Source organism: Geotrypetes seraphini, chromosome 3, assembly GCF_902459505.1.
Source record: "Geotrypetes seraphini chromosome 3, aGeoSer1.1, whole genome shotgun sequence".
Classification (NCBI taxonomy): domain Eukaryota; kingdom Metazoa; phylum Chordata; class Amphibia; order Gymnophiona; family Dermophiidae; genus Geotrypetes; species Geotrypetes seraphini.
The window spans coordinates 75,265,373-75,289,337 of NC_047086.1; the positions used below are offsets into that span (position 1 = coordinate 75,265,373).

Sequence of the window (23,965 nt, forward strand, 5' to 3'; positions counted from 1 at the left end):
AAAACTAACTACAGTGGTACCTCGGTTTACGAGTGCACTGATTTGCAAGTGTTTTGCAAGACGAGCAAAACATTTGCAAAATCGGCGCCTCGGAAACCGAGCGCACCTCGATTTGCGAGCGCCCCCCCCCCCACTAACCGGCACCCTCCCCCCCATGATCCGGCACCCCCCCCCGCCGCCATCGGGCACCCCCCCGCCGCGATCTGAGGTCCCCCAATCCACCCGAACCCTCTTCTTACTTCAGTGTAGCCTCCGCACCGGCATCGACACCAGCATGTCCTGCCAGTGCCCGAAGATCTGCCTCCTGTGCTGGGCCTTGAGCAAGTGCGCATGCTCAAGGCCTGAGAGTTCATGTTCTCTCGAGAAAATGTGAACTCTCAGGCATTGAGCATGCGCACATGCTCAAGGCCCAGCACAGGAAGCAGATCTTCGGGCACCGGCAGGACATGCTGGTGCCGGTGCGGAGGCTACACTGAAGTAAGAGTGTTCGGGTGGGTTGGGGGACCTCAGGTCGCGGCAGAGGGGGGGTGCCCAATGGTGGCGGGGGGGTGCCGGATCGCGGGGGGGGGGGGGGAGGGTGCCGGTTCGCGGGAGGGCCTTCGGGGGGAGCAATGCCGGTTCTCGTGGGGGGGGGGGGAGCAGTGCTGCTGGCCTCGGGGGGGGGGGGTGGAGGGTGGGAACCTATCAAAGCGAGTTTCCATTATTTCCTATGGGGAAACTCGCTTTGATAAACGAGCATTTTGGATTACGAGCATGCTCCTGGAACGGATTATGCTCGTAATCCAAGGTACCACTGTATCTTGTATTTCAGTTTACTTTATTGTTTTAATTTATTGTTAATCGCATTGAGCTTCCTTTGATTGAAGACCTGGTATATAAGGTTAAGTTTTAGTTTAGTTTAGTTTAAAATGCCCCTAGCTAACAACATTAAAGTGCCAAAAAAATCAAGGTCACACCTCTACCTCATCCCTCTCAATCTTTTTTTAGTCATATATACTACTCAACCCCCCCAAAAAAACAAACAAACCAACAAACCCAGAGTGGTTTACAGTATAACTCCAAATAAGAATTAATCTGAAAGTTGCAAATATCATAAAATAACACAAGTATGCCAAATGTTGCTGAGTATCACCACTAACTGTTGTTGACGTTAGGTGCCATTGACTCGTGACTGAGTCCTAGTGACTTGATGAATGGTGGATCTAAAAAGAAATCGGTTTTTTGTTAGTCTGGAAAGGTCCTCCAGTGTCATCCCCATGGTTGTTTTCAACGTGTCCAGCCATCTGATTACAGGTCACCCTCTTCGCCTGGTTCCTTCGATCTTCCCAAACATGATGTCCTTCTCCAGTGATCTCTCTCTTCTGATTTTGTGACCAAAATAAGACAGTCATAACCTGAAATGCTGACCAGGCTGACACTATCCAAATAATGGTGGAGCATTCAAAGGATTTTCATTGGCATTATCCTGATAATGCTGTTGAAATTCCAGGCATGACACCAATAACCTGGAGCTGCATTGAATATCAACCAAATATTTACAGCATTGATTATTTATTGTATTTATTTACAAAAAAAATTATTATACTGCTCATAAAAGCAATCTTTGTTTCAGTAGTTAAAAAAAAAAAAATCACAAGGAAAGATTAGGTTCTTACCTCAATAATCTTCTTTCTAGTAGACATACACTCTATTCCTGAAACTGTAGTCGATCTCTCGCGAGAACTCTTGTAGGGAGCTTAATTTGCATTCTTTTGCTCTTTCTCCCTTACCTCTAGGCTGTCCTTCAACTCTTCAATTAGTAACAAAGCAGATATTCAACCCTGGAGAGGAAACAGAAGAGGGAGGGCTACAGGGACTCTCCCTGAGAAAAATGTCTGTTTCGCTCATAGCATCAAACATCAGTAAACATATCACAGATAATCAAAATTTAAACATTTGCAATACATAATAAGGTGAAAAACAAAACAAGTCACCAACTTGAGCACAACCTGCATTAAGAGTGTACGAAATTTGCATAGATACCCTCTGAATACTTCAACACGGTAGCCATTACCTCTATTCTTGTCAAGGAAGGGCGAAGAAACAAAATGTCTTGAATTGTCAGGTCTTTCTGAGGCAGGAAGCAGACAAATTCATAATTAACAGGGTGGGCTTCAGGAATAGAGTGTATGTCTACTAGAAAGAAGATTATCGAGTTAAGAACCTAACCTTTTCTTCTAGTACGACAGACACTCTATTCCTGAACCTGTGGGACATAACAAAGCAGTCCATCAAGTTTAGGGTGGGACAGATGAGCCTGCTACCAGAATCGAAGATCCAAATGTGGAGTCCTGTTTGGCCTCCATGTGGGATCTCTTAGGGAGAGGAGATCGTGCATGGGCATACTGGATGGGCCATTCGACATTAATTTGCCGTCATGTTTCCATGAAGAACTAAGACCAGTATAATTTAATTTAATAATTAATTTAAAATGCATGTAACTATTGGGCAGAATGGAAGGACCTTTCAGGTCTTTATCTGCTGTCATTTACAATGTTACTATGTTATGTTTTTTGACAGCTATTATCAATCATTTCTACAAGGCTCATCACCTCTGGTAGGAGAAGCAGTTTGTTCATCAATTCCTCATGTGTATGATCGTGCTCATGGAGAGACAATCTATTGCTGACACTACACTACAGAGTTATAACATGTTTTTCCTAAGAATCTGACAGCCTGCATTGTGGTTTTTAGTTAGCACCCCAGTGATGTCTTTCTTTCATCTCAGGATAGTTAATTTGATAGGATTCTCTATCATGTTTGGAATGAGGCATTTATTTGCTAAGTAAACATGGATAAGCAGAGCAAACCCAGCGAAGCCTCTTATTCTGAGCTCTAAATAGACAGACTAATTTTATTATTATAAACAAACATAACACTACTATTTATCATTTCTATAACGCTGAAAGGCGTAGCAGCACTGTACATTTAACAAACAATAGACAGTCCCTGCTCAGAAGAGCTTACAATCTAATTTGGACAGACAGGACATCTCAGAGATTCTGGTAGAGAAAATGATACAATGGGTATAGGTATTTGATAGCAGTAGTGGGGTTTAAAGAGCTGAAAGCAGTTTCAAAAAAGTGGGCTTTTAGCTTGGATTTGAACACTGCTAGAGACAGAGCATGACGTATTTATTCAGGCAGCCTGTTCCAGGCATACAGTGCAGCAAGAAAAGACAGAGTCTGGAGTTGGCAGTGGAGAAGAAGGGTACTGATAAAAGGGACTTACCCAATGAACAGAGATCACAAGGGGGAGGGGGAGCATAGGGAAAAATATGTGTGGAAAGATATTGGAGGGCTACAGAGTGAATGCACTTATAAGTCAGAAAGAGGAGTTTGAACTGTATTTGGAAATGGATGGGGAGCCAACGAAGTGACTTGAGGAGAGGGGAAATGTGAGAATAGTGGCTCTCACAGAATATGAATTGTGCACCAGCAGTTTGAATGGGCTGAAGCAGTGAGAGATGGATTGCATGGGAGGCCTGAGAGAAGTAAGTTGCAGGAGTCTAAGCATGGGGGTGTTCTGGAAGTGTGTCCTGGGAGGAGAGGTCGGATTTTGACAAAATTATAGAGGAGGAAGTGACAGGTTTTAGAAGTTTATTGGATCTGAGCAGAGGAGAGAGAGAAGTCAAAGATCACCTCGAGGTTGTGAGCTGACGAGACAGGGAGGAGAAGAGCGTTATCCACAGAAATAGAGAACAGCAAGAGGGGGGATTGGAAAGATAAGGAGCTCAGTTTTAGCCATATTCAATAAATGAACAAGTGTGGTAATCATTGTAAGAAAGGAAAGCAATGAGAACAACTTAATTCTTACCTTAAACTCCTGTTGTTTGGACATCATGACTGGCATATGTTTAACCAGAAGAGGGTGCTTCTGCATTTTAATTTGATTTCCATCATCTTCTACACAAAACCAACCCAGCTGGTTCTCCTCCTCTGTGGTGGTATCACAGGAAGTAAAACAAGAGAATGTGGTCAAAGCAATTAACTTAGCAGCGTTTAAAATAGGTTCGGTTAATTTCCTAACAGAAAAGTCCACAAGTCATTATTAAGATGGACTTGGGAAAATCCACTGCTTAGTTTTAGGATAAGCAGCATGAAATCTTTTACTCTAGGGATCTTGCCAGGAACCTGTGACCTCTATTGACTATTGTTGGAAACAGGATACTGGGCTTGTTGGACCTTTGGTCTGTCCCAGATCTCTTATGTTCTTATATTCTTAATTAAAAGTGATTTGACATGATCCAAGATGGATGCCACTACCTGCTGCTGAGAGGACGCCTTCGATATTCGTCTTATTTTTCCTGCAAGTGGAGAGAGATTTCTCTCTAATTATGCCTAAGAGAAGGAGAAAGAGCGTCGGTGGAGTCTCCCGACGCTCGGAACCATCAACCATATCTATAGATGAAATTCTTAGACGACTTCAACAAGGACAAACACCGTCGGGGAATCGCCCGCTGGAACTGCCGCGGTGGATATCCCTGGGCTAGATGTCACGCTGAGCCCCAACCTTAGGACTCCGCCTCTACAACCGACATTGCAAGGAGCAAGAAGAGAATATCCCGGAAGAGGAAGTTCTCTTAACCTCGGAGGCTAGTATTTTGGAGAGCTTGCCTATGAAAACAACACAGAGAAATTTTTCTTCTCTGAATGGGAAAGCGGTTGGAACAAAATCAGGCTTATGAGGCACAAGCGCCTCAGGAGGTAAAACAATCTCAAGAACTGTACTGTGCTACACCTGCAGTAATTTTTTCACCTTCTAAACCCCCAGAGGATTTGGTGGCAAATTTAGGTAATTCTCTTAGTCCACGAATAGAGCATTTGGATAAAGAAATAAAAACTCAGAAAGAAGAAATAAAGCTTCTAAAACAAGACTTGTCACTGGTGACGTTAGACAGTAAAAAAAATGGATACAGAGATAATCACAGTTAAACAAAATCAATATTTAATTGTAAAAGACAATGTTATGCTAAGTAGGAAGATTGAGGCCCTTGAGAATTGCAATCGAGCTAACAACTTACGTTTGATAAACTTTCCCAAGATTCCCTCAATGATTAAACGCTACTTCATTGAGGATACCCAGTTAGGGGGTATCTTCTTTTTACGGTACCCTTGCAAGTATTATCAGATACCGTTCTCTTAAATATGTGTTTGTAAATCCTTCTCATTTAGTCAGTTTTCTCTCCTTAAAACGCTTGGAAAAGGATGGTGTAACAACAACAATTACTGTATAGAATGAATAAGTCCTTTGTTTCAGCAGCAGTTATATATATCTTTATTATATATATATTATGTTTTAGTAATTACTCCTTTCTCTACATCTTGGATCATTTATGAGGACTTGAGTGTAATTAAGGAATGTATCATTATTTTTATTTGATGAATCTTGTTTAATTTCTATGTCTTAGATTATGCTTTCTGTACAAAATGTTAATACTTGGAATATAATTTTGAAAAGTTAATAAAAAAAAAAAAAGTGATTTGACATGTATCTGCATGTGCAACTGTGCTTCAGGTCTCCTAAATCATATAGATTTATGGCAAGACTATTTAGTCCCATAGTATTACCTATTTACTAACTAGGGGTCAGTTCTACAAAGGTTGTCCATATAGGGGCAATTACACATCTTCCTCGGTATTCGCAGGGGATAGGGGCAGAGGCAGACTGCGAATTAAGAAAAACAGTGAATATCGTCTGGTCCGGCTCTGACCCACCCCCGCCTACCTCCCGCCTTCCCCCTGGCATCCCGGCCTTACCTGGTGGTCTAGTGAACTTTCTACGCTCCTGCTCCGTGTAAATAGCCAGGGTGCTGAGGCTGTAGCTTTAACCACCAATATTTAGGCACAACTACTTAAACCATGTCAATGTATATGCCTGAATGTTGGAAGCTGGGCTTGTGACTAACGTGCACAAATGTTAGTCATGCCTATGGCCTTCCCACATGCACAACCCCTTTGCAGTAGCACGCTATAGAATTTAAGCCCCGGTTTTATAGAAAAGGGCGCATAAAGCAGTTATGCTCATAGGTGCAAATAAGTGCCAACTTCTTCTTCTTAGGTGCCATCAGCTCATGCTCGAGTCCTAGCGACTTGATGAATTACAGATCTAAAAAGAAATCAGTTTTGTGCTAGTACTGTAAGGTCCCCCAGCGTCATCTGCAGGAGGACCTTACCAACTAGTGCTTGTTAAAGCCAATTATTGATAGCTAGTGCCAATTAAACACCAATTACCTCTACGTACAATTAGTGGTATACTATACTCTAGGTGCACAACTATGCGTTTCACATATAGAATGAATTAGTGGGCATGGGAATAATAGTATTAAAGTTTTATTTTGTATGTATATGCTACATAGTGATACCTTGGTTTGCAAGCATAATTTGTTCCAGAAGCATGCTCATAAACCAAAGTGCTCGTATATCAAAGCGAGTTTCCCCATAGGAAGTAAGGGAAACTTGGATGATTTGTTCCACATCCAAAAAAGACCACCCCTGGAGGCCACTGGCACTGCTCGCTTCTATTCCACCCCACCCCGGGAATCGGCTTCTGTTCCCCTGCAGCCCACCCCAAACCCTTACCTCCAGCGGACACCAGCACGCACCAACCTATAGGATATCCGTGTGCCAGTCCTGAAAGAGCCTGCCACTGAAGTTCCATGCTGGGCTGCTGCGGGCCCTTGAGCATCTGCGCATGATCAAGGCCTTCTGGCTCCCACCCTCTCTGAGATTCTCAGAGAATCCTATACATTAAGGAGCTCTTCGGTTAAGCCTGAGCGGTCTATGAGCGTAGGGCTTCAGCAAGAAGAGGGAGATTTAGTTTTGATTGCCCAGCCCTTTTAAGATGCTCTGGCAGTATGACTAGTGTATTTTGCTAGATTGCTTAGAAGTTGCATTATTCATGTACTGTAGAAGTACTGGAATCTGGCAATAAACTAAAGTGTGATAAAAGTCCAACTTTTACTGTACCTTAATATACACCTCATAAGTCTTTACTCAGGGACTAGACTTCTTTGGACATTGATCCTTCTCTGTGTTTCCTGGCAAATACTGGAAATTTTAAGAATGAAGGTACTCTGTGCAAATTTCTTTCATATATATCCATTGCCTTCAGTCATGGCACATGGGCTTGTTGTGCCACTGGGGCTTGCGTGCATCTATGAAGCTGAAAGCTATGCCATCGGTAGTTTCACTACCAGCAAGGCCTCCCAAGGCGGACAGATTTCAGTGGAGATGTCAGACTAATGATGTACCACCCATCTGGGCTGCAGCAGATGGGCGTACGCACCTTCATTCGGAGACTTTGGTTCAGGAAGGCATTTGTTTGATAATTCTTATTGCAGTTTGTCCCAATCCTTATTTACCATGGACCCCTGAGGAAGGCGTGTTGTCCGAAACACGGACAGTGTTGGGTCCCTAGGTTGGTAATAAGGTTGTATATTCACTGCAATTTCTTTGGTTAAATAAACATTGCCTTCATCTTGTACATAGCCTGCAGTTTGTGTTTTGATTTTTGACTCCCACTTGTCTGTAAAGTTTCTTAAATATAGTCTGCATGATTTCAGTTAAATCCTGCTTTTCAGCTCTAATTCCCACTCTTCAGCTTCACATACACAATATATCTCACTAGTCCATAAAAAGTACAAAACCATAGTCTGGGATTAACATCCTTAATCCACCACTCTGAATAGACACTTTTAGTCCTTCTAATAAAATCTTTATTGCAACATGCCGATTTGACCCAGCGTGAGAGTTTAGCAGAGAAGTTTGTAGCTGAATCTAATCAGACATTTAACTTTTTGTGACTGTAAGACTTGGAGCACACAACATAAACTGTGACCCATGAGGTAGGTTGGCTCATGTGAGCTGAAATGCAGACCGTGTCAGGTCAAATCAGCATGTTGCAATAAAGATTTTATTGGAAGAGCTAAAAGTGGTTATCCAGAGTGGTGGATTGAGAGCGCTTATCTCAGACTGTATGGCTTCTTATCCCTACATTTTGTGGACTTGTGACTTTTTTCGTGAGGATCATTTTCCGGGGGTTTTTTGTTTTGACTAAATATAATTTTACTGACAGTTTAATGCCAGCCAGGGGCATAACAATGGTTTAAATTCAACTCCAATTTATGTTTCACCTAGCAGAACAGAATCCACACTTACCAAGGGCAAGTTTTGCCATCTGAAGATTACTGATCCATGACTGCTTGGTAGCAGGGGTACAGGTGTTAAAAATTGCAGTGATGAATGTCGGCCGTCCAGACCTACCAGGAATGTGAAAAATGTCAAAGAGGTTTAAGAAAATGGCGAACGTTAGAGCAGCTCGCATGAAGTGCAAGAAACATAACACGCAAAACATGATAAAGCATAACCACTTTTTTACTTTTATAGAAAGAATACATAATTCAAATCTCAATCCAAGGCACATTTGGAGCACTGCCTATGAAATCAGCAGAGCAGTGACCAACTGGGAAATAATAATGCACAAGATAACAGGACGACTGTTCACTGAACTCATGTCACTATCTCAAAGGCAACCAAAAAAACTCTGTGGAGTGACAATGTTCCTAAATGGACTTTATTTGAAAGTGTCAAAGTTCCAAAGGTACACTGAAATCATCCACATGAAATAATTTCATCCACATTAAAATAAATCATCCACATAAAAGCCTTAAAGGATCTAGTCCGCTAGGGATACAGGACCCAACACGGTCCACATTTCGATAAAAAGTCTTCTTCAGGGGTCCCTGGGGGTCCTATAAAGGTGAATACGTGGGAAACAATTATGTGGTGAGCAGCACCATTAAGATACCAGGCTACCATTGTGCACTGTTAAGACCTTGCCACTGGTGCTTCCCTCACTACTGCCAGGGAGAGGAGAGAAAGGAGATAAAGTACTGGGAGCAATTTTTGCAGCCACACTTCTTGTGCAGCCGTGATACACAATCAGAAAAAAAAAATATTTTTTCAAAAGAAATTGTTACAAACTTGTCAAGCTTCCCAGGAAACTGCAACTGGATTCTGCAGCGATCTGCTGCTCGGATTTCATCTTCTTTTTTCAAAATTAGCTTCTGTAAACCACAAGTCCAGTCTTGAGCCACCGCCTGATTTAAATTCTGTAAGAAGAATAAACGCCAGTGCTCAGGTGGTAAAGACTGGTGCCATGGCAACAGACGTAGGAAAGGCATCTGCTAGGAGCTTATTCTAGAAAGAAACGTTAAGTGCCCACTTTTCTTTAATAGCAGCATAACCGTAAGACTAATAGCGACGTGACTACAAAAACTTCACTGGCTACCAGTACAATACAGACCTACATTTAAAACTCTATGTCTGATCTTCAAGGCCCTCAAAGGAAATGGCCCAGAGTACTTGAAGAACAGGATCTCCCTCTTTACACCTTCAAGGTCACTAAGGTCCTCCCAAGCAGAATCACATGATGTGATACCCACCAGCGAGCCTTATCTGGAGTAGCACCCATACTCTGGAATGCATTCCCTGAAAGGCTTTGTTTAACACAAGACTATCTCTACTTCAGGAAGCAGGTGAAAGCTTGGCACTTCAACCAGGCTTTTAATGGAAGAACTAACTTGCTAGTCACACACACTAAACTAAACTAAACTAAGCCTTAGGTTTATATATCGCATCTTCTCCACTGAAGTGGAGCTCGACACGGTTTACAGAGTTTAAAAAATATGGGAAGAGAGAAGAGAAAGAGTTTACAAAGCATAAAAAGAGGGGATATAATCAGGAGAAGAGATTATTATATGCTAGAGAAAAGCCAGGTTTTCAGTTGTTTTCGGAATAGTTGGAGGGAGTCCAGGTTCCGCAGCGGGACAGTGAGGTCGTTCCAGAGGCCGGTGATTTTGGAGAGGAGGGATCTACCCAGTTTACCTGCGTGGAGGATGCCGTGTAGAGAGGGGAAGGATAGTTTATGTCTGTGGGCAGATCTGGTGGTAGTTGGTGTCGGGGCGAGGAAGGATAGAGGGAGTAGGGGCGGAAGGATGCCGTGGATGATCTTGAAAGCCAGGCAGGAGCATTTGAAATGAATTCTGGAAAGTACTGGGAGCCAGTGAAGATTGGTAAGTAGAGGGGAGACGTGGTCATATTTGCGTTTAGCAAAAATCAGCTTAGCCGCAGTGTTCTGGATAAGCTGGAGTCCGCGAAGACTTTTTTTCATTAGGCCTAAGTAGATGGCGTTACAATAATCGAGTTTGGATAGATGATGGATTGTACAAGGACGGTGAAATGCTTTTGGTGAAAATAGGATCTAACTTTCCTCAGCATGTGGAGGCTGAAAAAACAAGATTTTGCCAGGGAATTCAGGTGATCGTTGAGGGAAAGGGAGGAGTCGATAGTGATGCCAAGGACCTTGCTTGAGAACTCAAGGTGTAGAGCAGGGCCTGTGGGTAGGGAGAAGAGGGCAGGCAGGTGAGCTAATTTTGGGCCGAGCCAGAGTAATTTTGTTTTTGATTCATTTAATTTCATCTGTACTGAGAGGGACCAGGCGTGAAGTCTCATTATGCATGATGTGATATTCTCTTGGAGGTTTGTAAGGTTTGGATCTGTTTCAAGGAGGATGAGGATATCGTCTGCATATGTGTAAATTGTTTCAAGGGGGGATAGTTCAGGGAGGTCATATATATGTTGAAGAGAATAGGGGATAGGGGAGAGCCCTGTGGAACACCACAGGATGGTGTCCATGAAGCGGATTTGGAGCCGTTTGTGTTGACACAAGGAGTTACACTTGGCTGCACATACTATAGCAGGACATGTTTATCCATTCCTACCCTAGATGAGATCATTTTCAAGCACCAGTCTGACCTCATGTGCAACTTTCTTCAGATTTGTCCCTTATTTCCTAAACTCTTGTTACTAAATCTCCTCTATCTATATAATCCTTCTTTGTTTACACCCTATTCTATATATTAAAATGTTTTATCATGCATTGTATTGACACTGTAAGTAATATATTTTGTAACATACTTTGTATTGTAATGTGAATTTTTTTTTTTTTACTGCTGTAATTTTCTATTGCTTATGTCTGATTTATTCTTATTGTACACCGCCTTGAGTAAATTCCTGCAAAAAGGTACAGACTCTTTCTACTCTTACAACCTACCCCCCACCCCCCTCCCGCCCTTTCGGGTCTCCGTATCTATACCTGCACTGAGACTCTACCCCTGTTCACTTCTTGAGTTCTCCTATATTTCCCTAGTTCTATTGTATCTAACTCCAACCTTACTATGGTTATTTGTACTTCTATGTTACTTGTAATTATATCCTCACCTCTTATGTATGATTTTTTTTTTCAGTTTAACTCTTGTTAACTGCATCGAACTTCACAGTGTATTGTGGTATACAAATAAAATTGTATGTTATGTAAATAAATCCTAATAAATAAAAATTATGGGGTCCTTTTATTAAGGTGCACTAACCGATTTAGCGCACACTAAGGGCTCCTTTTACTAAGGTGCGCTAGTGGTTTTCCGCCTCCATAGAGCTGGTGTTTGCCGGTTATCGGGGGGGGGGTGCTCGTAAATCGAGTCAACACTCGGTTTGCGAGACAAGATTTGCGAGAATGTTTTGCTCGTCTTGCAAAACACTCGCAAACCGAGGTTTGACTGTATATAAAAAGCATAAAATTAATTTATATCACATCACTGGGTGGAATCAGTGAAGAGTGCTGCCACGCTGTTCCTATATAGGACAGGGTGGCGTTCTGAGATACAGTACAGTACTCCCCCCCGATATTCGCGGGGGTTCCGTTCCAGGAACCCCTGCAAATCTTGAAAAACCACGAATACGTTTTTTCGTGGGGGGAGACTGGAGAGGGCAGCGGGAGAGGCAGGAGAGAGCAGCCGGAGCGCCGGCGAGTGCAGGAAATCACTCGCTGTATGCTCCGTTCGCCTCTTCCTGCACTAAGTCGGGCCTTACCAATCAGGAGCTGCGTGTCAAAGCACTTGCTAAGGACTGAATTCAGGACACTATAAATTCATTCATACCAAATACTGAAAAGAGTTTGACGCAACTTGTTTGATGAGCAGAGTTTGCTTTTGCCTTTGGTTATCACCGGCTACCTGTTTTTCTTTTATGCATTACATACCTGGATTCTGAATTGGATACAGTTGCTTACCTGATAGTTTCCTTTAAGATTTCCAACCAATTGTGTGATCTGATTGACTATGTTCAAGTCATGTAATAGGTTCTGCAAATCATGATAGAGCTGCCCGGGTCCCATGTAAAATTTATCTGAAATACATAAAGATAGTGCATATATTGCATACACACGTCCTCAAAAATACAGCAAACACGGACATAAAACTGAGAGATGGAAAGTCTCCGAGACCCTAAGAGAGTGGAGATCACCTTATCCGAATATCCCTTCTTCCTTAGGTGAGCCCTTTCAAGAGCCAAGCTGTAAGACAAAAGGGACCCGGGAATGGGACTCTGAGCCAGAAGTTTGGGCGAAGAGAGCAGTGGGAGAGTTTCCGCCACTAGCAGATGAACCAGATCCGCATACCACAGGCATGGACAACTCTTTCTGGTGAAAAATGCGCACAACAGACGCGTCCTTGCCAACCGGCGCCTCTGAAAAACCGCCATCGAAAACATCCAAACCCCATAACGGATCTGAAAGGGTCTCCCCAAGATCCAAGTCCTCATCTGGAGAAAATGGATCAGCCAAAAAAGAATCCTCATCCTAAGAGACCCACAGCTACTTGGACGATGGCTGAGGGGGTATTTCACAGCCTCAGAACAGTTCTAAGTACTTTCACTTACTTGGTGTGGGATTGACTGTAATCATTTCAGCCACGTGTTGAGGTGAATATCTGTGATTCTCTTCTTGTTCTTTACTGCTTCCATATTCTATGACGTCTACATATTTCAGTGGTACACTCCATTTCAACAAGTACCTGTGACTGGCCGATGCAATGTCACTGCTTTCTTGGGAAGAACTAAAAGAAACAGATATACAATATTTCACAAATTTCTGGTCATGAATCCCTTTCCTTTCAGGGTAGAAGTCAATCACTGAATAAATTCACAGCAAATGGCTGTGCTTAAAGCTAGAAACAGCTTCCGGGAATAAGCACTATTCTATAAACCGCATGGTTTTTAGGCACTATATATAGAATTCAGTCCTATTTTATTTTAAAATAAATCACAATGCACATACACATATGTACCTTTTTTTTGGAGCAAGTTTAAATTTATGAATAAGAATTTGTCTCTAAGTACTAATATAGATATTATATGGCTATCACAAAATAGTCATAAAATCGGATGGGGGGGGTTGGAACAGACTTCATATTATAAAATTGTATAATGACTCCTATTAAAAACACAACTCAGATACTTTATACAAATGTCATCATTAAAAATAAAATAAAAAACAAATTCTGCACACATTAATGCCCCCTCCCTAATGCTGCACTAAAAGAATGTTTAGCACTTTAGGATTTAACAAGGATGACAATTGGGGAGGAGAAAGAGAAGCAGCACTGTTTAATACTGGACCATCGTCTACCTACGTGTTGTAAATGCGCATGAGTCGAGTCTCTTTCATTTGAAAGGAGGCTCTGGAATGAGAGGGCATAGGATGAAAGTGAGAGGTGATAGGTTCAGGAGTAATCTAAGGAAATACTTTTTTTACAAAAAGGGTGGTAGATGCGTGGAGCAGTTTCCCGGTAGAGGTGGTGGAGACAGAGACTGTGTCTGAATTCAAGAAAGCCTGGGATAGTCATGGGATCTCTTGGAGAGAGAAAGAGATAATGGTTACTGCAGATGGGCAGACTGGATGGGCCATTTGGCCTTTATCTAACATCACGTTTCTAAGTGATATCAGAGGCCGACGGCACGACAGCAGCTCGGGGGTTCCTGCTCGTGTCACGAAGATTACAGAGGTACGGGGGAAGGGAAGTGGCATGCACAGCAGGAGGGGGAGGGGCATCGCCACCCGGGCGCCTCTCCCCCTCTCTACACCACTGCTGAGCACTGGCACTTTTCCCATTGCTTGAAAAAACTGACCCATAGTCCCAAAGAGCTCAGGTTGTGTACACTCAGTGCCGCCTTTTCATGGATTCTGTGGCTGGCATGCTGTGAAGAATGGCCTGGTATTTGAGGACTGACATCTTTTCTGCTAGAAAAAAATGAAATTGACTAAGATTCATAAAAGAAGCAAAGGAGTAGGGGATCTGACATAATGTCTTCCAGCCAATGTAAAGTTTAATAAAATCAAAACTTGACCAAGACTCGACACGGAGCCTGGTGCTTGCTGTTGCAGGATGCTTCCTGTGAAGCATAGTGAGAAATTTTCAAATTGGTTTATCTGTTTTTATTGGGATCATTTATTTATTTTTTTTGCCATAAATATTTTTATTATATTTTTAAAAGAAAAACAACACACAATGCACCATAATAAACAAAATATAACACCGATACATGCAAACAATCATAACACAGTATATAAATCATTTAATTTTTACATGAGATAAAAATTTGCGACTCCTGTTGCAGGCTGCTGAAACACAGCTCCGTGTCTTGTCTTGATCTGATTAAACTTTAAAATGGATAAATGAAAGACCTGATTTTATTAAATTTTACATTGACTGGAAGACATTGTGTCAGACTCCCTACTCCTTTGTTGGTTTTGTGTGGGGGGCAATCTAATTTACCTTGCTGGGGTGATTTTTGTTTTGTTTTTTTTTGCTGGTTTTGCTAAAATTCATAACACCACACTCACTGCCAAGCTTTCTCATTGGCAAAATTTCAGAACTATTCAAACAGCTCCAAGAGGACTGGTGAATAGAGCTCACTAGTAAATAACATAATGGTGCAGGGCTAGCTGTTAATATCTTTCTTTATGACTGGCACTGTGAAAGGACTGGCTGGAAAGTGTCGGATTGCATACAACACAAAAAAAAACTTAGAACAAATGTAGTGTGGGCATTTTTGCTGAGACTTTTCTCCCATATGGGGACAATAAATCAAGCGTTTTAAATGGGTAAACCCAAGTTACCTGCATAACATTGCATTTTAGTTATTGTTCACCATTTCTCTGTCCCCGGTGTGGGCAAAAGGCTGTGCTCAGATTTGTCCTGTATGAAGGAAAGTGCTGCGACGGGTTGAGGCATGGCACATTTTTACATCTCCATGCATACAGTACTTTACAATGAATAATTGTCTCTTGCATCCATTTTAAGTGTATGGTCACAGTACTTAACATACCCCCTCTTTTACAAACGCGTAGTGCGGGTTTTAGCACCGGCAGCGGCAATAACTGTTCCGACCGTCATAGGAAATCTATAAGCATTGGAGCAGTAACCACCGCTGCCGGTGCTAAAACCTGCCCTATGCGTTCGTAAAAGAGGGGGATAGTGTGTGTATCTGCATTTTGTAAACCGCATAGAACTTCACGGTCCTGCGGTATAGCACAGTTACTTACCGTAACAGGTGTTATCCAGGGACAGCAGGCAGATATTCTTGACTGATGGGTGACGGCACCGACGGAGCCCCGGTACGGACACTTTTAGAGTGATTGCACTCTAAGAACTTGGAAAGTTCTGGATACCGCACCGCGCATGCGCGAGTGCCTTCCCGCCCGACCCCGGCGCGCGGTCCCTCAGTTAGTATAAGCCAGCTAAGAAGCCAACCCGGGGAGGTGGGTGGGACGCAAGAATATCTGCCTGCTGTCCCTGGATAACACCTGTTACGGTAAGTAACTGTGCTTTATCCCAGGACAAGCAGGCAGCTATTCTTGACTGATGGGTGACCTCCAAGCTAACAAAAGGAGGGATGGTGGGAAGGTTGGCCATTAGGAAAACAAATTTTGCAAAACAGATTGGCCGAAGTGACCATCCCGTCTGGAGAATGTATCCAGACAATAATGTGATGTAAAAGTGTGAACTGAGGACCAAGTAGCAGCTTTGCAGATTTCCTCAATAGGCGTGGAGCGGAGGAAAGCTACAGATGCTGCCATAGCTCTAACTCTATGGGCCGTGACAGAACCTTCCAGTGCCAGTCCGGATTGAGAGTAGCAGAATGAAATGCACGCTGCGAGCCAATTAGATAGCGTACGTTTAGAAACAGGGTGTCCCAACTTATTAGGATCAAAAGATAAGAAAAGTTGGGGCGAAGATCTGTGGGGTTTAGTACGGTCTAAATAGTAAGCTAAAGCCCTCTTACAGTCCAAAGTATGAAGAGCCTGTTCACCAGAGTGAGTGTGAGGTCTTGGAAAGAAAACAGGCAGTACAATAGATTGGTTGAGATGGAATTCAGAGACAACCTTTGGGAGAAACTTTGGATGTGTACGCATAACCACCTTATCGTGATGAAAGACTGTAAAAGGTGGGTCAGAAACCAGTGCATGGAGCTCACTGACCCTCCTGGCAGAGGTGATAGCTATGAGGAAAAGTACCTTCCAAGTGAGAAACTTGAAAGCGGCAGTAGCTAAGGGTTCAAAAGGAGGCTTCATCAAAGCAGAGAGAACCACATTAAGATCCCAGACCACAGGAGGAGCTTTTAGAGGTGGTTTCACATTAAAAAGACCTCGCATGAATCTAGAGACTAGGGGATGAGCTGAAAGGAGTTTTCCCTGGATGGGCTCATGAAATGCAGCAATAGCACTGAGATGGACTCTGATGGAGGTAGTTTTGAGACCAGAGTTAGACAAAGAAAGTAGATAGTCCAAAAGGGTCTCCACTGCAAGGGACGTGGGATCATGATGATGAAGAAGACACCAGGATGAAAACCGTGTCCACTTTTGATGGTAACATTGCAGAGTGGCTGGTTTCCTGGAAGCATCCAGAATAGAACGAACGGGCTGAGATAGAAGAGAATCCTGTGAAGTCAGCCCGAGAGATACCAAGCTGTCAGGTGCAGAGACTGGAGGTTGGGATGTAGAAGAGTCTCCTGTTGTTGCGTAAGCAGAGAAGGAAACAGTGGAAGCAGAAAAGGTTCCCTGGAACTGAGTTGAAGTAGAAGGGAGAACCAATGCTGTCTGGGCCACCGTGGGGCAATCAGAATCATGGTGGCTCCTTCCCTCTTGAGCTTGAACAATGTTCGTAACATGAGAGGCAGCGGAGGAAAGGCATACAGGAATAGATTGGACCAATCGAGGAGAAATGCATCCGCTGCCAGACGGTGAGGAGTGTATAGTCTGGAGCAGAAGAGAGGCAGCTGGTAATTTTGAGGAGCTGCGAAAAGGTCGATCTGAGGAGTGCCCCACTGAGCAAAGATGGACTGAAGAGTTAAGGGATCGAGTGTCCATTCGTGAGGTTGGAGAATTCTGCTCAGCTTGTCCGCTAAGTAATTCTGCTCTCCCTGAATGTAAATCGCTTTCAGAAAGAGATGGTGATCTGTGGCCCAAGTCCAAATCTTCTGGGCTTCCTGGCACAAGAGGCGAGAGCCTGTCCCACCCTGTTTGTTGATGTAGTACATGGCCACTTGATTGTCTGTGCACAACAGAAGGACCTGAGGATAGAGAAGATGTTGGAAAGCCTTGAGGGCATAAAACATCGCTCTGAGTTCTAGGAAATTGATGTGATGTGTCATTTCCTGCACTGTCCAAAGACCTTGAGTTTGGAATTCGTTCAAATGAGCTCCCCAGGCATAAGGGGAGGCATCTGTGGTGATGATCAGTTGATGAGGAGGTAGATGGAATAGAAGACCTCTGGAGAGATATGAGGATATCAACCACCATTGTAGAGACTGACGAAGAGATGATGTCACAGATATGTGCCGTGAGCAAGGATCCGTCGCTTGTGACCACTGGGTAGCAAGGGTCCACTGAGGAATGCGCAGGTGAAGACGTGCGAGGGGGGTGACATGGACTGTGGATGCCATGTGACCCAAGAGTATCATCATTTGTTTGGCAGAGATGGAACGTCGTGGAAGTACCTGCTGACACAGAGATTGGAGAGTTTGAAGACGGTTGGACGGTAGGAATGCTCTCATGAGGACTGTGTCCAGCACCGCTCCAATGAATTGAAGTCGTTGAGTGGGGAGTAGATGAGATTTGGAAAAATTGATCTCGAACCCCAGAAGCTGTAAGAACAAGATGGTTTGATTGGTGGCCAGGAGAACTGTTTGAGATGAGTCGGCCTTTATCAACCAATTGTCCAGGTAAGGAAACACCTGAAGGTGATGGGAGCGTAGGTAAGCAGCTACCACAATTAGACACTTGGTGAATACTCGTGGAGATGAGGCAAGACCGAAGGGGAGAACTTTGTACTGGTAATGACAGTTGTTGATCATGAAGCGGAGGTATTGCCTGGAGGCTAGATGGATTGGAATATGAGTGTATGCCTCTTTGAGGTCGAGGGAACATAGCCAGTCGTCTTGATTGAGAAGAGGGTAAAGAGTGGCCAGAGAGAGCATCTTGAATTTTTCCTTGACCAGACATTTGTTGAGATCTCGAAGATCTAAGATGGGTCTGAGATCTCCTGTCTTCTTTGGAACCAGAAAATAACGGGAGTAAAACCCCTGCCCCTTCTGGTCCAGAGGAACCTCTTCGATAGCGTTTAGAAGAAGAAGAGATTGAACCTCTTGAATAAGGAGAGAAGCCTGGGGAGTGTTCAAAGCAGACTCTCTTGGTAGACTTTGAGATGGAAGTGTTTGGAAGTTGAGAGAGTAGCCGTGGCGGATGATGTTGAGAACCCATTGATCGGATGTTATGTTCTCCCAACGGCTGAGATAATAAGTGAGACGGCCTCCAATGGGTAGGGGAAGTTGAACTGATGGAGGCAAAATGGCTATGTTCTGGAGAAACACGTCAAAAGGGTTGAGTAGACTTTTGAGGTGGAGGAGGTTTCACCTGTTGTTGCTGATTTTGCCTAGGTGGTTGACGTTGTTGCTGCTGTCGCTGACGCCTAGGTTGTTGGGAATGCTGAGGTAAAGGCCGAGCAGCAAATCGGCGTTGGTATGCCGATTGTTGGCGAAACGGTCTAGCAGGGGGAGTCTTCTTTTTATTCTTTAAAAGAGTATCCCATCTGGTTTCATGAGCCGACAGTTTTTGTGTTGTTGAATCCATGGATTCTCCAAACAGCTCATCCCCCAGACAAGGAGCATTTGCTAGACGGTCTTGGTGGTTCACCTCTAGCTCTGAGACCCTGAGCCATGCCAACCTGCGCATAGCCACTGACATAGCCGTGGCTCTAGAAGTCAATTCGAAGGTGTCATAAATTGACCTGACAAGAAATTTCCTCAACTGAAGGAGAGAGGAAGCACAGGAATGAAAAGAAGGTTTTCTACGATCAGGAAGGAATTGTTCAAATGAAGACAACTGCTGGACCAAATGCTTTAAATAAAAAGAAAAATGAAAAGCATAGTTTCCTGATCTATTGGCCAACATGGCATTTTGATAAAGCCGTTTGCCAAATTTGTCCATAGATTTCCCTTCTCTGCCAGGAGGGACTGAAGCATACACATTAGCCCCCGTTGATTTCTTTAATGTAGACTCTACCAAAAGAGATTCATGTGGGAGCTGGGGCTTGTCAAACCCAGGAATGGGGATTACCCTGTATAGAGAGTCCAGCTTACGAGGAGCTCCTGGCACAGTCAGGGGAGTTTCAAGGTTTTTATAAAATGTCTCTCGTAAAATATCATGGAGAGGAAGTTTAAGGAATTCCCTTGGAGGCTGGTCAAAATCCAGAGCATCAAGGAATGCTTTGGACTTCTTGGATTCAGCCTCCAAGGGAATTGACAGGGATTCACACATCTCCTTCAAAAAGGAGGTAAAAGAGGTGGAATCCTGTTTAGAAGGAGGGTCTGCCACCAGGTGTTCCTCCTCATCGGAAGAGCATTCTCCTTCAGATAGGAAGGGCTCTTCTGAATCTCCCCACAAATCAGGGTCTCTAACCTGAGAGTGGTGTCGAGACTCAGGTGTGGAGGGCTCTACGTGTCGGGATTTATGTGTAGATTTGCCCGATCTCATAGAGACGGTACCAGGCGATGCAACCTGATGTATCGGTATCGTGGTCTGTACCGCCTGGTGTTGAGACCTAGGTTCAGGAGCTAGAACCGGCATCGATGACGATGTGGTAAGTGCCGGTACCGATAAATTGGATGCCGATAAGAGAGGGCGTTCCTCTATCGGTACCGGAGGCTCCGACCGAACTGGAACTGGAAGGTTCGGGGTCAAGAGAGCAGGAAACAGCTTTTGAAGTTGATCCTTAAGCTGAACCTGCAGAACGGCGGCGATGCGCTCGTCCAAGGATGGCACCGGCACCGCTTTTTTCTTCTGCGGTGCCTTGGGTGCCGCTCGACACTCCGAAGAAGAGCCCGATGTCGAGGGACTAACTTCGATCGGAGCGGAGCGCTTCCGTGGGCGCCTCGAGGTCGGCAGGATTGGGCTCACTGCTGTAGAGACCGGAGGACGCTCCAACGGGGAAGGCTTCTTAGCCGGCTTACCTGTGGGATGCGATACCGGCGTCGAATCACGCGGTGTCGACGAAGTCGGTGTCGACTGTGGAACAGATGTCGGTGCCGGAGTTGCGGAGTCGGACATCTCGGCACCGAAAAGGATCCGCTGCTGGATTTGGCGGTTTTTGAGGGTCCTCTTTTTTAAAGTTGCACAGCGGGAGCAAGAAGATGCTCGATGGTCAGGACCAAGACACTGCAGACACCAGTTATGGGGGTCTGTCAGCGAAATTGGTCTAGCGCACCGCTGGCACTTTTTAAAACCGGGCTGAGGGGGCATGAACGGGAAAACAGCCTCTGCCAAATCGAAAGCCGAGGCTTCGATCGTGGCAACAGGCCCCGCCGGGCCGAATCGAAAAAGAGGAGAAAAAATTATTATTTTTATTTTATTTTAAGAAAATAAGAAAAGAAATAAAGAAATAAAGAAAACTATATTATAAAAAGGGGGGTTTACGCGAGCGGGAAGGCGTGAAAAAATCTCTTCAACGGCCGTTGAAGTGAACGCGTCTTCTTAGCTCCGCGGAAACTAGAAAACTGAGGGACCGCGCGCCGGGGTCGGGCGGGAAGGCATTCGCGCATGCGCGGTGCGGTATCCAGAACTTTCCAAGTTCTTAGAGTGCAATCACTCTAAAAGTGTCCGTACCGGGGCTCCGTCGGTGCCGTCACCCATCAGTCAAGAATAGCTGCCTGCTTGTCCTGGGATAAATAAACTGTTATTATTACTATTATTACTTACCGGCTGAGTTTTCAAAGGGAAATGCTCAGAATTTTGAAAAATGAGCTTGCTGGCTCACTGGTACACAGTGGTCAAAGGCAACTGGAATGAATGCATGGATCTGATGACCCTTACCACTATCATTTTGCTATGTTAAATAGATACTCACCGATTGTTAACTGTAGCACACATCAACACATCATTTAGCATGAAAATCCGGCGTTCTTTGGTTTTGACAATCTCGCCTTTCTCATTGTAAACCGTCTCTATCATATCATCTGTACGTATGAGATACCTATTTCCACTGCTGAGAAGCTAAATAAAAAGGAACAATTTGAACAATTATTTTCCAATGCAAAGAAAACAAAGGAGGCTAGCCTAACAGCCCAGAGGGTCGAGGTTTGAGCTCTTCCAAACATAAGCTAGGTCAGTGGCAGGGCTGGATTAATGGGTAGGCCCAGTAGGCATGTGCCTAGGGTCCACAACTGTCAGGGGGGTCCGCAGAAGGAGGGTAAAAAGATGACTCACCTTGCAATTTTTTTTTTTAAACGACAATGGAAACACCCCCCTGCAGCATGAATGGCGTTGCCCCCACCCGGCATCAACAGCGACGGGCCCCCACCCGGCATCAATGGAAACAGACCTCCCCCCCCCGCATCAACAGCTCTGCTCCAGGAAGGTCCCGTGATGACTGCGTCTGCCGGTCGGTCCCCTTCTGACATCATTATTTCTTCCGGAGGGGATGGACCAGCAGACACAGTCATCGCGGGACCTTCCTGGAGCAGAGTCAACCGTGTTGCCGTCGATGCCGCCAGCTGTTCTAATGATGTCTGCTTACGGGCTGCCTTTTGCCAAGGAGCTCAGAGAGCAGAGCCAGCAGCATGGGAGAGAGAAAGGAGCATGGCAGGGTGGTATGGAACGGTGGTGGGAAGGATGGTATGGAAGGGTGGTGGAGGGAGAGAAAGGGGGCAGATGCCGATGGAATTGGTGTGCAAGGAAAGGGGAGAGAGACATAAGGGGGAAGGATACTGGATGGAATTGGGTTGGAGGAAAAGAATGGGGGCAGATACTCATGGAAGGGGGGAATGGAAAGGGGAGAGAGACTTAAGGGGGAAGGATGCTGGATGGAATTGGGTTGGAGGGAAAGAAAAGGGGCAGATGCTGATGGAAATGGGAGGAAAGGAAAGGGGAGAGAGACATAAGGGGGAAAGATACTGGATGGAATTGGGTTGGAGGGAAAGAAAGGGGGCAGATGCTGATGGAAGTGGGGGGAAGGGAGTGAAATGTAAGACCATAGGTTTGTGGGAGAGGGAAGGAGAGGAGAGGGATGCCAGACCATTGGAGGAGGGAAGGAAGAAGATGGATGCCAGACCAATAGAGGAGAAGGGAAAGATGGAAGAGGGAGGCATACAGTTTCTGGAAGTGGCATAAAAGGAGAGAAGATGCCATATAGATGGGGCAGACAGTGGATTAAAGGAAGAAAGTGACAAGAAGATGAGGAAAGCAGAAACCAAAGACAACAAAGATAGAAAAAAAAATTTTCTTTTGTTTTAGGGGACATGCGTCACTTGTTTCTGTGGTGTTGCATTGTATGTAGAATCCAGCTTCTTGGTGGTTCAGTTTAACCTTTGTCTACGTATTTCTGTAGAGCATTTTTTAGCACTGGCCATAGTGGTAACAACTCTGATGCTCAGATTTCTATGAGCGTCTGAGCTGTTATCACCATGGCTAAAAACCGAACTACAGTTTTGTAAAAAGGGGAGGGGTTAGTTTGTGATTACACATTCCATACTAGGCGAAGGTGTTTTCTGTGTTCGAAAGACATGGTTTTCTGTTAGGATTGACTGTGCAGAATTGATCTGTATTAGTCTGGTTTGTTTAGTTTTACAATGGGTGTATTGATGTTGTACTGCTCACTGCAGTATGTAAGATGCTGCCTTTTCCTAGTACACTCTTGTGCGACGTGTGGATTGTTACTAAAAATCATGTTTTTCATACAGATGGGTGGGGAGGTGTCAAAAAATAATGAACCCCGGGTGCCACTGTGCTGGGGTTTTGCTTTTTCACTTAGAAAAAAAAATGACACACTTGTGACATCGGTGCCTCCCCTCTCTCGCTTTGTATTATTAATTAAAAATAATAAATAGTAATACCATTGAGTGGCAGCAATGAGAAGGGGGTGGTGGCTGCCGTGTGAGGCAGGAGAAGGAGGAGGAGGCGGTGGCTGGAAATGGCACAGTTCCTTAGGCTGCTCTGGGGAGGACTAGATTAAAAAGTGAATCCCGCGGTGGTGTCTTTGGCTGGTTATAGCCCGGAGATCGAGGCGAGCTACAGGTAAGCGAGGCTCTGCCCAGGGATTGTGTCACGGGATCCAGGGAGGGCGGGAGCTGCAGGCAGGTAGGTGCTCCTCCTGTCCAGGGAACATTGGCTGCAGACGGGGTGGTGGACAGGGATGTCATGTTTAATATAGTAACATAGTAAATGACGGCAGATAAAGACCTGAACGGTCCATCCAGTCTGCCCATAAGATATACCCATTAAAAAATACATGATTAGATTAACTTGTCTTTTCCTTGAGGGCGGGGAAAGGGACAGGCAGGGCTAGGGGGCCCCGTGTACTTGTGTGACTAGAGGACCTTCGAAGAATTAATCCTGACCTGGTCAGTGGTGTCCTCATGATTGGCAAACAGGTCAGGTTTTTGGGCTCCCTAACATATAACCACAGATTTGTAAGAATGTTGCCTCTACTGTTGCCAAAGGATACCCTGAAAATTAAATTTTTAAGAGGCCCTCAAGG

General features: G+C 44.5%; 1 protein-coding gene across 5 annotated transcripts in view; it reads right to left on the bottom strand.

The window, feature by feature from the left end:
- Positions 1-23,965, bottom strand: part of ARHGEF10 (Rho guanine nucleotide exchange factor 10) — a 345,472-nt gene that overhangs the window by 101,364 nt on the left and 220,143 nt on the right. For all 5 annotated transcript variants that reach the window (XM_033938128.1, XM_033938130.1, XM_033938132.1 and 2 more), the window contains 6 exons: positions 21,338-21,483; positions 12,816-12,991; positions 12,169-12,284; positions 9,024-9,151; positions 8,199-8,299; positions 3,856-3,977 (listed from right to left, as the gene is read on the bottom strand). In XM_033938128.1, coding sequence (XP_033794019.1) covers positions 3,856-3,977; positions 8,199-8,299; positions 9,024-9,151; positions 12,169-12,284; positions 12,816-12,991; positions 21,338-21,483 — 789 coding nt within the window. The remainder of the gene's footprint in view (positions 1-3,855; positions 3,978-8,198; positions 8,300-9,023; positions 9,152-12,168; positions 12,285-12,815; positions 12,992-21,337; positions 21,484-23,965) is intronic.